Genomic DNA, 17,811 nt, shown 5'->3' on the forward strand with positions numbered 1-17,811 from the left:
GTGAACACTATCAGGGGCCATGGTTTTACATGAATTAAGCAAAAAAAAAGATGGAAAAACAAGTTGTAGACATAATAGAAACAAACTGGAACACAAAGCAGGACAATGGCAAAGGCACACTGTTACACAAAGAAAATATAAAAAAGCAGTACAGCACACAGGAGAAGGCCACAAATATTAGAATATTGAGCACAAGGAAACACTGAAGCTGAACACCATGTGACTTGCAGTTAACGTGATGATGGTTGTATATTTAATTGTATCCATCCATTCATCCATCCTTTGTAGGAACCAACCTAATATTTTTTAGAGTTACTTAAAGCTATTAAGATAAGTACAACATAGGGTTAGCAGAATTAACCGTCCCAATTTTTCATTCACTGATCACATACAAAAAAAAAATCTTCCTACCTGTAAAGCCCCATCCAGTCTCCTTTAAGAACAGAAGTGAGCTGAGGACCAGAATGTTCAAGTGTCTTCATAAATTCTTCCCGACTGAAAGACCTAATCTGTGGTGGATTCTTAGTCAAAAAATAAAAATAAAAATTGCTGATTTAATTATTAACTTCAACTTTAGAAACATTAGCCTTTTCTATTCAAAATATTATGGATTTATCAGATTCTGGTGAATCAATCTCATTATAAGGGGTAGCATCAGGGAAATTTTCTTAACATTTTTGGAACATCTAAACACAAGTCAAAGGGCAAGTTTAACCTTAGTTCAGTACAATGAAGTAATTTATGTGACTGAATTAATTAAACCCAAGTAACTTATATTATTATTACTGTATTATTATTTCAAATTTTCCAGATGCCTATACCCAAAGCAATACATATGATCATGATACTTAATAATTCCTATATTGTCATATAAAGGGAGATTCACTCGAAAGAGACCCCAAATATTCTGTAATAACTCTGGAAACAACGTACAATGTGCTCCTCGGTATATGGAGCTTTGAACAAGCCGGGAAGCCCCTGCATTGGAGCGATGAGGTAGGTGCCAGATAGCCATTGCATTGTTTAACCTCCGTCTACAACTTCTGGGTGCATACCACCCATACTCCTTCACTCAGTCACTTGATTTCTCATCAGGATGGTGGTGTACAGTATTGAGCAGCATGTCTTCATGGTGCAAACCTATTGGGACACCAATTTGTTTAAGCAATGTCAGAATCAACTGGATGATCGTGAGTTAACAGAAGGTTACTTCCAGCAAGATGGAGCAACGTGTCACACATCGGCAAGGAGCATGGCAGAAATTGAGTCCTTGTTCTGCAACAGGGTCATTTCAAAGGGGCCACCACGGTCGCTGGATCTGACACCACCAGACTTCTTCCTTTGGGGTATGCTAAAAGGAAAAGTCTATCAGAACAAGCCTCGTACTGTGGAAGATTTGAAGGAAAACATCCAACATGAAATTGCTGCAGGAACATGGAGCGTCGTGTCAAATTATGTCTGGCAGAAAACAGAAACCACTTCCAGCATCGCATGTAATGCAATTGATTACACATACGTCAAGGCATATGGCATATTTTTTTGGTTCAGATTGCTTCATCCTAACGGGAGTTACAACACAATATTTGGGGCCTCTTTCAAATTAATCTCCCTGTATAACTTATACAACTATAGCGACATTATTTGGAGTCTGCTCCTCTAGATTGCCATCCATTTGGCTGCAACTCAATATATACTACATGCAGACACTGTCAAGAGGTTAAGTAGTTCTACCAAAAATTAGAATGGATGGTTGCTGGTGCTGGATGTGTTGGTTTTAGAATTTCAGGAACAGCTGCCCTCCTGAAATCTTCACACACTTACAAGTAATAATTTCCCACAATAAAACCCTTCATTATTAAAATACTAAGGACACAAATTCATGCAGTGTCTCTTGACAACTGACTCAGAGAGCCAAAAACTTAAAATGATGAGTGATTCGGCCTTCATGCTAGCAACTGTAGTAATGAAATGAACTCATTTATATTAGTTAATATATTTTTCTTTACAGATTAGCCTTTTTGAACATGCTTAGATGTAAATGTAATTAGTTTTAATATTTATCTAGAGGCAGTATTTCTCATTATTCAGGTAAAGAAAAAAAAACAGGAAAAATACCTTCCAAGGCATTATGGCCTTCTGCAACGGCATCAGACTTGCCATGTAGCGTTCCTAAAAATTGACAAATATAGATTTAACAAAAAAGTCCAATAACAGATATTATGACTGTATTAAAAACAGATCACTAATAAAGCACATACTGTACAAATGCCATTCACTGTGTAATTATAGTGATTTCAAATCTTTTTAGATCTATTTATGATTACCTCTGTATTTCAAAGTGAAAAGCAATGTTACTGTTTTCTGGTATTTAAACTTAAAAGAAAATATTATAAGGCAAAGCAAAAACTAAAGTAACAGTTTAGGAAAACTAGAGGAATCCTAAATTAACAGTCCATTATGAAATAATGAAAGCTTAAATAACAAAATACAACAAAGCAGTGTGGCTTTCGGGACAGTCATGCTAATCTAAAATTCTAAATGATGTGGAATATCCAATCCATTTTTCAACTATTGATCATCTTTTAAAGCCAGCTACAGATGGAATGGCTTCTATGAAAAAAGAGAGGATTTACAGCATTTTTAAAAATCAAACATTATTAGATGGAATATAATACATCTCTCAAAGGCAAAATATACTGAATAAACTGTTCTTAACCTAATCCCAGCAAGCTTGTTTCCAATGTGCTAATTTATAGTATATTAGAAATAGTTGACTGTTCAATAGACAGTGGCACCCTTCTAGATCTTTTAAAGACTGCAGTAGTTAAACCACACCTTATGAAAAATGATCTTAACTCTTCTGTCTTTTTGATACTTTTAGACCTATTACTAACCTTCCTTTAAGTAGACAGTTTTTCAACAGTTCAATGATTAATTGAATAAAAGTATTCTTGATACATTACAATCAAGTTTTAGACCAAATTGTAGTGCAGAAACTGCACTGGTTAAAATGATTTGCATGTTAATGTGGACACAGACAACATACCTGTTCTTGTTCTCTTAGACTTGAGCACAGCATTTGACACCACAGTCCTTAGCATTCTTATAAATCACCACAGACAATAGATAGGTCTTTCTGGTAATGTCTTAAACTTGTTTCAGTTTTATATAACAGGTAGAAAATTCTTTGTAAATTGTGGAGATTGTATGTCAGAGGTCCATGGTACAGTATTGTATATTGACTACCATAAGGATCTATTCTGGGCCTGCTACTTTTTCAATATACATGCTCCCATTAGGTCAGATTATTTAAAAAATGCAAAGTGAACTACCACATTTATGCAGATGACACATAGGGTCACTTATCTATAGCACCTGATGACCCTGAGACTCTGTACCTTTTGATAAAATGATTTAATAGCCATTACAATATGGATGAGTATTATTTTCTTCAAGCTAAACTAGGAAGAAAATGATATTTTAGATGTTGGAGGAAATGAAAAATTTGATCAGCTGGTTTTAAAAATCAAGACAAAAGTAAACATGAATGTAAATTTCAAATTGCATATTAACTATACTATTAAGACTGAATTTTTTTATTTAATAAATATTGCAAATTTGTCAAGATTCTAACAAATTAAGTCTTGCTTTTATTTTAGCTGAATATATTACTGTAATGCACTCCTAGCAGGACTGCCTAAGAAAAAAATCTATTGGTTCCAGTTAGTTCAGAATGCAGTAGAATACAATCTGAGCACATCTCACCAATCTTAGCATTGTTCCATTGGTTACCTGTGTCCTTTAGAACTGACTTTAAAATACTTTTTTAATTGTATATAAAGCCCTGAATAATCTTGCCCTTCCTTATATTCTTAAGTACCTGTCTCTGACTTATAGTAGCTATAGTCTTAGATCCTCAGATACTGGTCTGCCTATTATTCCAAGAGATAAACATAAAATAAAAGGTGAGGCAACCTTTTGCTATTATGCACCGAAAATACTTTATCAACAAAGTTACACCAGGCTAATACTATAGGAGATTTAAAAAAATTCTAAAATCCCTGGTTTTTTCATAATTGCTTTTTTACATTAGTGCTAATAGACTATAATATGTAAAGCATATGTTATATACTTTATAGATTTGCAGTCATTGGTAACCTCTACTAATACCAGTTTTCTACAGTTGTATCTGCACCACTGTCATCTGATTGAGGTACTCCTAGTGGGAGCTGGCCTGTTTTTTTTTTTTTTACGATGGAACCCCTGCAGGTTTTTACTCCAGCATCTTGCTGGCTGGAGGTTTTATACTTAAAAAACTAGGGGGCTTTGTCCCCTGCTTGCTTAGCTCATCCACCCCCTATAAGGGGGCGCGCTACACAGCGTTTCTGCCACTTGTGTTGTGAAGAGGGGGGGCTGAACACACACTGAGGAGATTTCCCAAACAATACTATGTAAGGTATTTATTTATTTATTATTTTTGTGATTCATTTTGAATATATAATTATTTATTCTTTGAACTTGTAAATTCTGTTTTCTAAAGTTCAAAGTTTTTCTAAAGCACTTTGAACTACGGGTTTTGCATGAAACTGTGCTATAGAAATAAGTGTGTTTATTATAAACACGAAATAGCACTGTTAAAATATGACTAAGATGCAAGGACAGCAATCAGTTTTAAACTATTGGTTTTAGTGAAACATCTGGGTACTCCAGTTACATAAGATATGTTTTAGAATAATGTGTGCTGGATATCAAAGTTCATTGTCTTTACTGCATTGCACTGGTGTAAGAGTCTGTTGGCTGTGTTTCTCTATTCCCTGTGGAGGATTACAGAGGATTACTACAGTTTGCCTTTTGTTGTCATAGCACAACCTTGAACTACAGTCAACTATTAAAAAAAGATAAACAAGGAAAATTGTTGTAACTAAAAGAAGGTAATGAGCTGTGAGAATACGAGAGTGGCTAAAGTTAACAAAACAGCTCACTGACTCAGATGGGCAGCACTGGTATCACACGAGTCAGTGCTTTGACCTGACAGTCCAGACATTAGCTTTCTTTTTCTCACTAGATTTGTATACTTTTTCCCCACTCCTGGAAAAAATGACATTTCGAGTATAGATCTGGACTTAAAGGATAGAAAATGTAACTTATGGACTAGAAACAAATGCAATCTCAGAATCTTAGTGTCCACACTCAGTCCAGGATGATAAGATTGTTAAAATAGACAGACACATGCAGTGTTAATGATTTTTAAAGACACTAAATATGATCTTCTAATTGTGTAACACTGAGATATTATTTGTATACTATAGGTAAGATATATTACTAATGCTAAATCATTATATTTTTAATGGAATAACAATGTCTCACATCTCCACTTGTACACTGACACCACTGCTGTCAGAGGAGTTAAGTCCCTACCAATGGTATGATGAAACTCTGTGTTAGCTCCAGCAAATGTCTTCTTAAAATGGCACTCTGTACTTCTGATGGTCTTTTCCTCTGAATTCCCTATAAAGCATTTAAAGAATCACATAAAAAAGAAGAAGCTTTTCGTCAGTAATCTAGTCTCACATTTTCAGTTAAAACAAAATAAACCCAAACACTTGCAAACAGAATTAAAAATAGTGTCTGACATGCTTTTAATCGAAATACCAATAAATTAAGAGACTAGAGAGCAGACTATATAGGTTCAGTTCTACACAAAAACTAAAAGAGTTCTATTGTAAGCACCTCTGTAAAAATAATACATTTATGAAGTGGCTATAGATGGATTTCACTTTAAAGGGGGTAGTAAATAAAGTATAGAAGATGTCTATAATTCTCTTGAGCATACTTTTATTCATGCAAGTTATTTCAAAAAAGCATATTATTTCGAAAACAAGAAAACTCATATATAATTGAAAATATCTGAATTAGAAAAATATTTAAAATAGTCTAAATTATTTAAGCAACTCAAAAGCATTTAAAATGGAGACAATCATCCCGAGTACTTATGGAAAGTGGGAAACCCACAGGTGAATGCTGGCCTTAGAGAAAGAAACACAATTAGCATCTAGCAGAGTAGACATCCTGTATCCTATCCAAGAGAATAAGATCCACAAAATAAAGTCTGTGTGGCATCAAACAAGTCCAAGTTTTTAGCAAATCAAGAACAGGACCTATGTTAAAGCTGCAAAAGCTCAGCAATAGCAAGCCAGTTATTCCTCGAATAGGTCAATTCAGCAAGAATGTGATTTAAATTGTCACCACCTATTTATCCATCAATTTTCTAACCCATTAACCAAGGCCTGGGCTGCAGGGAGCTGGAGTTTATCCCAGAAAGTTGGGGAACAAGACAGGTATCAGCCTGAGACATAGTGAAATTCTATTGCAATGCACACCCAAAAAAGGCAATTTAGATATGACAATTAACCTAACCTGTATGTGGGACGTAAGCCAAAGACCTGGAGAAAATATACACCTACACTGTACAATGTGCAGGCCCGGGATTTGAATCCAGCACTCAAAGGTATGAGGCAGCAGAATGAACACACAGTGCTGCCGTGTCGCCCAAGTCACAATTATAATTGATTCAAAAAACAACTATGGAAGAACAACCAACCAAACAATCAGATATACAAAATTAGATTTTAAACGTAGTGTAAAGGCATAAAGCATGTGTTAGCAAGCCCTCTCAGCACCATAAATCTACCTTCCGTTATTTCATGAGAAAGAAAGACAAGTTTACTCATAAGTAAATAAGTTGCTTCAGCCTTAGATGAAACTCCCCAAAACAGATGAAAACAGAGAGTGTGTCTGTAGGTTTTTTTTAATGCCATAAATCTTTTTTCAAAAATGTATTTTTACTATGCAAGCTTTCTTCAGTCTCTAAATACAGTACATGTTCCATAGAATTAACTCAAAGTCAGGAAGCAGTGTGAAGATTGTGATGAAAGATTGATTTAAACTGGAAGAAAGTCCTTTAAAGATGAATGAACTTGCCCTGCTTATCGGATTTGTGAAGTCTCGTATCAGTTGTACAGCTGAACACACAGGGTATGCAACTCTACACAACATATGGTCTCTCAATCTGACAAAAACAGACATTGAGCACCACAAAAACCTCTGCTATATCATATTATGCCTCCTATTTTTGACATGTATATTAAAAATGCAGTTGGTAAAAGATTGTAGACATGTGTGCCAAGAACCTGCAACCATTCACAGGGTCACAAGTGTAGGTTTTGCTGAGCAGTGCACAAAGTCTACAGGTACACACACATAATAAAAACAAGTATTAAAAAATTTATATTAAAAGAACAATTATATAATAATATAAGAATAATGCTAATTGGTAATTTAAGCTTTCTTTACCATAAGAGAGTAAGGCCTGTGAAGTTCAGTTCTCATACCCCAAATTCAGTTCTTAGCTATACTAAGAACAAATATTGTATCTTTCTTTCTTATTGGCTTCAAAAAAACAAATGTAGCCAGTTATAATCTGAGACTGATCTTAGAAGGTGAAAGCCCATAAAGCTAAATATTTCTTTGCAATAATCTGAAAAAAAAAAAAACTCATAAAACTGGAAATAGCTCTAGTTAACTGAAAACAATCCAAACTTTCATCAATTGGACAAAAGTCAGAACAAGTGTAACTAAGTATACAGTAATATGGTTAGAATCACATCATTTTTACATAATCACATAATAGAATCCTAATTTTTATATGAATAACTGTATTGCTGTGAAGGAGTTTTTTTTCCCCCAGCAGTCTACAAGAAGGTACAAGCGTATGTTTAACAAATGCCATGCAAGTTAATACATGTAAGGAAATGTCAATGTGAACTTTGGTAGGCAAGCTTTAAATTTACTATAAATGGTGTGCACTTTAACATGGCCCTTTCCTTTACTGCATAAGCCAAATAAATAATTTCCTTCAACAAGACCATAAATGGCAATAACTTCAGAAATCACATGTATGTAACACCATTACAAAAAGCAATATATTACATTAGAGGAAAAAGACGGACTTTTAATTTCTGAACAAGACAGAATTCTACATATCTGATTTCATTAGCTTTTAAAACTGCTATTTTTTTCCAAGCCATTTATTTATTTTGTAAATTCAAGAACAGGATTAGACTTTTGCTTACTTTTAAAAGCCTTTTGATTAGTGCCTTATCCTTGTGAAGGTAGGTTTTGTAAGAGGTATACACACCTGAGGGAAATAATTACATATAATTTAATCAATCAATCAACAAAACTTTCATTTTCATATTGCAAAAACACCAAACAAGACTGTTTTGGTTTTTTTTGTAACCACAGTTAGGAAACGAGTCATGCACCTTGTAAACAACACACTTTTGAAGTCTTTTTAGGCTTTCCAAATGCCTTGCTTATCCAATACTGCTTGTTAAACCCACATTAAAAGGAGCAGGCTACACCATCAGATCCTGTACTTCTGTACCTGATAGCAGGTTTTAGTTTTTATTTAGTAATAGCTTTTAGACATTTTTCTAATTTTAGATTGTCAGCAATTAACTTTTAGTTTTTGTCACAGCAAAACTGACAATAAGAACATAGTTTTGCAGGCGTATTTTTTATATAATTGTTAAACTGTGTATTATTCATGTTGTACCTATCAACTTACTACATACAATTTTACTGTCTGTGACGAAACTCAGTTTTTCTTATGATGATGTGTCAGTTCAAGGTTTCCAGTATAGTCAAAAACTGCTAGAATCAAATAGCAAGTGAGCTCCGATGTCATTTTGTTACTTTACCCTGCAACAAGTTTAAGCAAATAGTTATTTAATTCCAGAAATACTTTCATTTTATTTTTGAGAGTCCCTTTGTGAGCAGTAAGATCACCTCAAACATATTTTATATAAAGTCAAAGGAATACAATAGAAATAAAAGCAAAGATGATATTAATAACACAGGACAATTAATATCAAATATTAATAAATATTTGAAAGTCAAAGTTCTGAAGTAGTTTAAGAAACAAGCTGGAAAAGAAGAAAGCCATTTATATTAACATGTAGGGATATAAATGTAGTTGTTACAGTCACCCATAGTGATAAAGAACAATGAATAGGGTAAAAACGGTTTTCGTTGTCAGTTTTACAGCCAAGTGCAAAACTCAAATGTCCCTTTTAGAGGTATGCCAAGAAAATTACTCGCCAGAACATGCATCCAGCTGATGGGCTGATCAGGGTATCTTTGACACATAAAATAAACTGAAAAGGAAAGTTTAAAGGCATGAACAAAAAGTGGAGTTTTCCATCAGACTTTACCATTTTCTATAATCCTCTTTCAGAGCACAGACTAGCAAGGAAATGTACATGTGCCATGCTGACTCTAGAGGAAGAGGGTGACTGAGCTGCTTTTATTTTGGAATGGAATTCATATTTATTTTACAATAATATATCTTAAAGTTTGTAGGCTAATGTTCATATCTCTAAATAATATGATTCTACACTTCACAATACATTAATAATGATCATAAACTCTCTATGTATGCTCTTATTTAAAATTCAGTCAGTCAGTCATTTTCCAACTCGCTATATCCTAACATAGGGTCACAGGGATTTGCTGGAGCCAATCCCAGCCAACACAGGGCGCAAGGAATTTTAACTGTTAAAATATTTAAAAACAAAAAAACAAAATGGTTTTTAGTGGTTTTTTTTTTAAAGTTTCTAACTATTACAGACTTATATACTAGAGATTCTCCCATTTGACTTAATTTATAACTTTAACTTTTACTACTTATGAAAACACTACACTTTCATTTGAAAATATGCTTTAAAAATAGATATTCTTTTTCTTAAAATCACTTACCCGGTTTTGTGTCCAAAGTCTTCAGCTTTGCTAGCTTCTTCACTTTTACTTGTTTTGGCAAATCACCTTTAAATTTAAATTGGACAGTTTTTATCACATGAACTTGGCATGTCATTCTTATGTTATAAGACATAGCTGTTGAGATAAAAGTTTACACTAGGGCTATAACAGTAGGGGACTGAAAAGGCCACTGATTCTTACTCTTTGTCTCATTTTGTTTTTTATTGAGGTTGTGTATCCGACTTCAGATTGAGTAAATTAGAATGTTTTCTAAGATATTTTGATAATTTGAATTCAAGAATTTAGTTCAGAAAATGGTATTCTGTTTAATACCATTTTAAATAAAATGCTAATTAAAATGGTAATTTACAGTGAATAGACTTATGCAGATAATCATTAACTGCCACAAATGAGCCTTTGTAAACTGCGTTCTGTCTATTCACGACTAAAGGCCCTGACACATTTTATGAATTTCCAGCGTTATTTAGTTGTAGTCTTCTCTTACATAATCTTAGTGTGTCATTGGCAGTTGGCGGTACGTTCCCGTGAAGCCGATCACCTAATTTGACATGCCCAATAACTCAGTCCAACTAGTCTGTGATGCACTCCAAAGAAAATTAAGCAGGTTTGATGCTCATCTGGAAGTAAAACATATCTAATGTAGTGACAAGGAATAATGAATATACAGTTGGTCCATAAATATTTGGACAGAGACAACTTTTTTCTAATTTTGGTTCTGTACATTAACACAATGAATTTTAAATGAAACAACTCAGATGCAGTTGAAGTGCAGACTTTCAGCTTTAATTAAGTGGGTTGAACAAAAAGATTGCATAAAAATGTGAGGCAACTAAAGCATTTTTTAACACAATCCCTTTATTTTAGGGGCTCAAAAGTAATTGGACAATTGACTCAAAAGCTATTTCATGGGCAGGTGTGGGCAAGTCCGTTGTTATGTCATTATCAATTAAGCAGATAAAAGGCCTGGAGTTGATTTGAGGTGTGGTGCTTGCATGTGGAACATGCGGTCAAATGAGCTCTACATGCAGGTGAAAGAAGCCATCCTTAAGCTATGAAAACAGAAAAAACCCACCCAAGAAATTGCTACAATATTACGAGTGGCAAAATCTACAGTTTGGTACATCCCGAGAAAGAAAGCAAGCACTGGTGAACTCAGCAACGCAAAAAGACCTGGACGTCCACGGAAGACAACAGTGGTGGATGATCGCAGAATCATTTCCATGGTGAAGAGAAACCCCTTCACAACAGCCAACCAAGTGAACAACACTCTCCAGGGGGTAGGCATATCAATATCCAAGTCTACCATAAAGAGAAGACTGCAAGAAAGTAAATACAGAGGGTGCACTGCAAGGTGCAAGCCACTCATAAGCCTCAAGAATAGAAAGGCTAGATTGGACTTTGCTAAAGAACATCTAAAAAAGCCAGCACAGATCTGGAAAAACATTATTTGGACAGATGAAACCAAGATCAACCTCTACCAGAATGATGGCAAGAAAAAAGTTTGGAGAAGGCGTGGAACAGCTCATTATCCAAAGCATACCACATCATCTGTAAAACACCGTGGAGGCAGTGTGATGGCTTGGGCATGCATGGCACCCAGTGGCACTGAGACACTAGTGTTTGTTGATGATGTGACACAGGACAGAAGCAGCCGAATGAATTCTGAGGTGTTCAGAGACATACTGTCTGCTAAAATCCAGCTAAATGCAGTCAAATTGATTGGGCGGCGTTTCATGATACAGATGGACAATGACCCAAAACATACAGCCAAAGCAACCCAGGAGTTTATTAAAGCAAAGTAGTGGAAAATTCTTGAATGGCCAAATCAGTCACCTGATCTTAACCGAACTGAGCAGGCATTTCACTTGTTGAAGTTCAAGACCTCTTATATCACTGAAAGATGCTGAGAAATTAGTTCACGCGTTTGTTTTCAGTCGACTAGATTACTGTAACGCACTTCTCTCAGGACTACCCAAAAAAGACATAAATAATTTGCAACGAGTGCAGAATGCAGCTGCTAGAATCCTAACTAGGAAAAGAAAATCCGAGCACATCTCTCCAGTTTTGATGTCACTACACTGGTTACCTGTGTCATTCAGGATTGACTTTAAAATTCTGCTTATGGTTTATAAAGCCTTAAATAATCTCACCCCATCTTATATATAGGAATGTCTGACACCTTATATTCAAAATCGTAACCTTAGATACTCAAATGAGTATCTCCTTAGAATTCCAAGAACAAAGCTTAAAACAATGTGGTGAGGCGGCCTTCTGCTGCTATGCACCTAAAATCTGAAACAGCTGCCAATAGGAATTTGCCAGGCTAATACAGTAGAGCACTTTAAAACACTGCTGAAAACACATTACTTTAACATGGCCTTTTTATAACTTCACTTTAACTTAATCCTGATACTCTGTATGTTCAGTTCATCATAATAAATATTCATGGTGGCTCTAAAATCCGTACTGATCCTTACTCTCTCTTCTGTTTCTTTTTCTGGTTTCTTTGTGGTGGTGGCGCAGGCCTACTCAAAGCATCATGATGCTCCAACAATGATGGATGGATTAAAAGGCAGAGGTCTACGTGACCATCATCATCAAGCCTTTCCGTGAGAACCCTAAATCCAAAGAGGACTGTTCCACTTATGTTAGGTAGAATGCCCAGAGGGGACTGGGCAGTCTAATGGTCTGGAATCTCTACAGATTTTATTTTTTTCTCCAGCCAAGTTATTTTTTGTTTTTTCTGTCCACCCTGGCCATTGGACCTTACTCTTATTCTATGTTAATTAATGTTGACTTATTTTATTTTTCTTACTGTGTCTTTTATTTTCCTGTTCTTCATTATGTAAAGCACTTTTTGTATGAAAATGTGCTATATAAATAAATGTTGCTGCTGTTGTTGTTGTAAGCTTCAGACAGAAAGGCCCACAAGCAAACAGCAACTGAAAGCCACTGCAGTAAAGGCCTGGCCGAGCTTTAAAAAGGAGGAAACCCAGCATCTGGTGATGTCCATGAGTTCAAGACTTCAGGCTGTCATTGCCAGCAAAGGGTTTTCAACCAAGTATTAGAAATGAACATTTTATTTCCAGTTATTTAATTTGTCCAATTACTTTTGAGCCCCTAAAATAAAGGGATTGTGTTAAAAAAGAGCTTTAGTTGCCTCACATTTTTATGTAATCTTTTTGTTCAACCCACTGAATTAAAGCTGAAAGTCTGCACTTCAGCTGTATCTGAGTTGTTTTATTTAAAATTCATTGTATTTAAAATTCATTGTGGTAATGTACAGAACCAAAATTAGAAAAAAGTTGTATCTGTCCAAATATTTATGGACCTAACTGTAGGTGTTTTAGACCTCACAGACTGAGGAGAAAATTGTCTGATGCCTCAAGTTTTACATACCATGAAAGAATGTAAAATGTCCAGAATTGTAGTGGGACTTGCTCTACCTGTTAACTCTTTTATAGGTATTGGTTGCCAATCCTATCAACTTAATTCATTTAACATAACATCGAGTCTAGTTGTGAAGGTCCCTAAAGTTCTAATGTCTGCCACTCTATTTGATAATTTATTCCATGCGTCTTTGGTTCTCTGTGTGAAGAAAAACTTCCTAATGTTTATGCACAGTTTACCCTTAACCAGTTTCCAACTGGGTCCTTGTGATCCTGCTGAACTCATCTTTAAACAAGATGTATATAGATGGTCCACCCTCCTTCTCACTTTAGCAGGGAGAATCAACACTGTTAAGATGAACATCCTTCCAAAGCTTCTTTTTCACTTTCAAACCATTCCCATATACATTAACTAATCTTGTTTTTTACTTTCAATTTTATTACTGGGCGACAGATATATAAGCCATTAAGATCAGGACAGCAACACATACACAAGCCTGGTCTGCAATAGTATTAAATCTTGCAGTACTTCTTTATATTTCCTACTCTGTGCTCCACTAAATACAAACTATCATCAATACACTAGTAATCCAATTGCCCTTCATTCACACAGATCATGGAACCAATGTAGGGACCACTTTAAGACAGAGAAATGCTTATCTGTTGCACCTCTACATGACAACCACTTTTTTCCACCATCTCAAACATACACAATAATGTTTGGAAAATGTCTGGAATTAAAACATTTAGAGACTTGTACATAGATAATGTTTTTGTATCCTATGAACAATTAAGCTTCAAATTTAAATTCTCATCAGCACAATTTTCAAGCAAGAAACTTTGCTAAACTGAACCTGCCCAATTTTCCTCACCTCCTACCTATTTCTATTCCAGAGGAAATATCTTTAAGACTCAGAGAGCATCACTTGTAGAGACAGTATCTCTACAATTTATAAAAACATTTTAAAGTCCCTTCCTTTCAAAGATCCCAGGGTACAATGAGGAAAGGATCTTTTACTTAATATTTCAGAAAATGAGTGGAAGGCAGCCATGCACAGAATTCCCTCAAGCTCCATATGTGCAAAGCACTCACTTATTTAACTTAAAATCTTCTATTGAGCACATTTATCTCAAATAAAACTATCAAAAATTATTCAAGGGCAAGATTCATCCTGTGAAAGCTGCAGTCCAGCTTCAGCCTCACTGGCCCACATGTTTGGGAAGTGCTCCAAATTAAGATAATTTTGGACAAAAATCTTTGAATGCCTATCAGACAGCCTTGGTGTCACAATCACTCCTACCCCATTAACAGTTGTGTTTGGTACATTCCCAGATGGGCTTAAAGTGGAGAAGAACAAACAAATCGTAATTTCCATTACCTCACTACTAGCACGTAGACTTACCTTGCTCAACTGGAAGAATCCCAACCCACTACTTTTAAGATGGTGGATAAATGATACCCTATACTATTTGAAATTGGAAAAAATCTAATTCTCACTTAGAATAAGCTTCTATATCACGGATGCTGTGGTGTAAAATTTTGTATATAAGTTGATAAATATTTTGTATGTCTTTATTTGTAACTTAGACATTAGTGGTATATAATTGATAAGAACAGCAGTGGTTTGATGGTTAAAAACCCTCCCCCTTTTTAGAACTAAGTCTTTGTAATTTTACGACAGGATTGGGGGAAGTGCCTAAATCCAGTTTGACCAGTGATTTTCTGCAGGTCTCTCTCAATCAACTCCCGATTAGAGGCCATCTATCTAGCTGGCAAGCTTCACCTTAACAAATGGTATTGGGGGCAGTTGTGAAACCATTGTGTCGCACCAAAATTCTATTGGTATAAAGTTGCCTGAAGCCATTAAGTAACACAACGCCCTATTGACTACAGGGTTTAGACAGAAAGTCTATAAATTTGCTTGCTTTACTCCTCCCTCTCTCTTGTACAACATGATGAAGAAGCATCTCACACACCATGAACTGAAAAGGACAACACAATGAAGAGCACAGCTCGGCTGCCATATTGAGACAGGCATGTGGCCTGTTTTGAAGAAAGCTGACCAAAAATGAGGACTTAACTAGAGACATTTTAAGTAACTACAAGTCTGTGCCGCTTGAAACTACACATCAGCATTTATCTGGTTGTATGGTTTCCACTGTTCACTTGTACTTTGCTTATTGTTATTATTTATGAATATTATCAATAATACATTATTTAAAGTGTAATTTAACTCTTGCTTGTCTTTTAAAACACCTAATTGCCTCAGGTTATAAAGGTAGAAGGGAAGGTGGGGAGAAGTTATATGGTATAATACCTTATGAACAGTGATAAGTCTGTGAGATTTGAGGCATTCTGACAAATGCTACACATTAATAATACAAAAGGGGAAAACAGAGTAATATAGAACTCTACCAAGACAAAACAAGGGAAAAGAATACTCGTCCTTCCTTGCTGCTTTCAAAGATTTGCTTTATTGGCTGTCACTCCTCCCTTTTTTGGGTGGGGTTTGAGTTTTGTTCTTTGTTAAGTTTGATTTGATTGTTTGGATTATTATTTGCTTTTAATTAAAATCCATAAAATAAAAAAACCTAATTTTTAAAGTAACAGTCTTGATCCACTGTATACTTTTTAAAGTAACAAGTCTCAATCCACTGTGTCTCAATCCTTTCTCCTTTTGCTTAAAATGAAAAACTTAAGCTCATTTAATCTTTCCTAATAACTCATCCCTTGCAGTCCTAGAATCAGCCTAGTTGTTCTTCTCTGCACATTTGCTAGTACTGCTATGTCTTTTTTGTAGCCCAGAGGCCAAAACTTCAACACAGTACTCTAGATGAGTCCTAACGAGTGCACTATAAAACTTGAGCATAATCTTCTTTTACTGCCAATTAGGTTAACATATATAACTTTGAGATCTGGGAGGAAAACTGATTCAAGTAGACAAAGAAAGACGGTGCAAACTCTTCACTGACAGTGACTCTATTGAGATTTGAATCTAAGTATCTGGAGCACTGAGGCAGCAGTATCACTGCTCTAAACAATATACTCTTGTTTTAAATAATTACTCAATACAGAAACAAATATGTGGTCCAACACTTACCAGACATTTTTAACTCTCCAATACGGATAATATGGGGCCAATACTGGAACGTTTTTATAAAAAAAGGGTTTGTTACCCCTAATATAACATTTGGCCTGGTTAGAAGGAAAAAAAGAACAAAGACCTTTTATAATTACACATGGAAAAAGCAAAGATGTATATTTTAGCCAAACTGTTTTAAAACATGACTATTTGCACTGTATTTACATGTTTAAGTATTAGAATAATGTAATCTGAATTTAGTATATGAATAGCAGAGCAATGTAAAGAAACTAATTGCAAAATCAGTTAGCTAATTTTCTACTTCAAGTCTATTGACACTTAAGTGAAATACTCACGGTGCTTGTGTTCGGGTTGTATACTCTTTGAACTCGCTATCATGAATTGTAAAATAAGGTCGATAATCACAGCAGTATTTTAAAGGTGCAATACAGCTGTAAACATACAAAACAGAAACATTAGAAAAAACAAATCTAGCATTGTTGGAACAAATTAATATCTGCAGCACAGACCCAGGACATGAAGCATTTACTGCACCTCTCTATTTTGGCTAGCAATTCATATTTTTGTATTTTAATAATATTTTTACAAAGCAACACAGAGTAAGAATTTAACAGGTTTATTCCTACATAAATATCCACTATACTCTTGCTTGTGTTGTGTTGTTTTTGTTACTAGTCTATTCTGCTTCTACCCTGATTTCTAAAACAAAGAAAACAAATTTAACTACTAAAGGTCAAGCAAATATCAAATTTTAGCAAAAATATGATTAACTTTATATACAATTATTAACTGAATTATTCAAGTACCATGAATGTGTAGAGAAGGTGAATGATAACAAAGAACATTTGTCATTTAAAAAAATCATAGTGTCCAGCACATGCTCAGGTGGGCAATAAGACAAGTCATCATACTCAACGGTAATAATAAATTAAGTAGCAGTGTTTTCGCATAATTTTGTTTCTGTTTACTTACTTTATTTTTGTTTTTTGTTAATAAATAAAAATATTTTCATTGTATAATAAACTCTTTCTGGCCTTTTATTTTGAGTTGGAGTGACTTAAAGGAAGTTCTTATGTTATAAATCATATTATGCTAATGCCTTATAGTTGGTATCTAAATTGGAAAAGTATGTTACTGTCCTGTGCAATATTGAGGAAGTCACTTCTTCAAACTGAGCGCCAATTATACAGATGTTTAATTAACTCTTCTATGAGCCTAAAATTTTTAAGTCATTTGGAAGTCTACACAAATTCTTGAGATAAATAATTAAATGAAAATATCATACCTCGAAAGTGCAAGAACAGTTTCTGATGAGATGGTTGGAGAGGGGGCCATAATAACAATTGGTTCTCCAAGCAGCATGAGTTCCCACAGCATTTGAATGTGAATTAATAATGACTGGAAACATCTTATGATTGAAAAAAGTTAGTAAAAAACATATTAGAAAATATACTTTGCCAGTAAGCTTAATCAGGCGC

At 34.8% G+C, this 17,811-nt stretch overlaps 1 protein-coding gene across 1 annotated transcript in view; it reads right to left on the reverse strand.

Moving 5' to 3' along the window:
- The window catches only part of dennd6b (DENN/MADD domain containing 6B), a 73,254-nt gene that overhangs the window by 16,747 nt on the left and 38,696 nt on the right, over nt 1–17,811 (reverse strand). Inside the window, exons 10-17 of the mRNA XM_039761530.1 lie at nt 17,619–17,741; nt 16,669–16,764; nt 16,331–16,425; nt 9,820–9,885; nt 8,133–8,197; nt 5,419–5,508; nt 2,116–2,169; nt 412–521 (exon numbers count right to left, since the gene is read on the reverse strand). Of these exons, the coding sequence (XP_039617464.1) occupies nt 412–521; nt 2,116–2,169; nt 5,419–5,508; nt 8,133–8,197; nt 9,820–9,885; nt 16,331–16,425; nt 16,669–16,764; nt 17,619–17,741 (699 nt within the window). The remainder of the gene's footprint in view (nt 1–411; nt 522–2,115; nt 2,170–5,418; nt 5,509–8,132; nt 8,198–9,819; nt 9,886–16,330; nt 16,426–16,668; nt 16,765–17,618; nt 17,742–17,811) is intronic.

This window comes from Polypterus senegalus, chromosome 8 (assembly GCF_016835505.1).
Source record: "Polypterus senegalus isolate Bchr_013 chromosome 8, ASM1683550v1, whole genome shotgun sequence".
Taxonomy (NCBI): Eukaryota; Metazoa; Chordata; class Cladistia; order Polypteriformes; family Polypteridae; genus Polypterus; species Polypterus senegalus.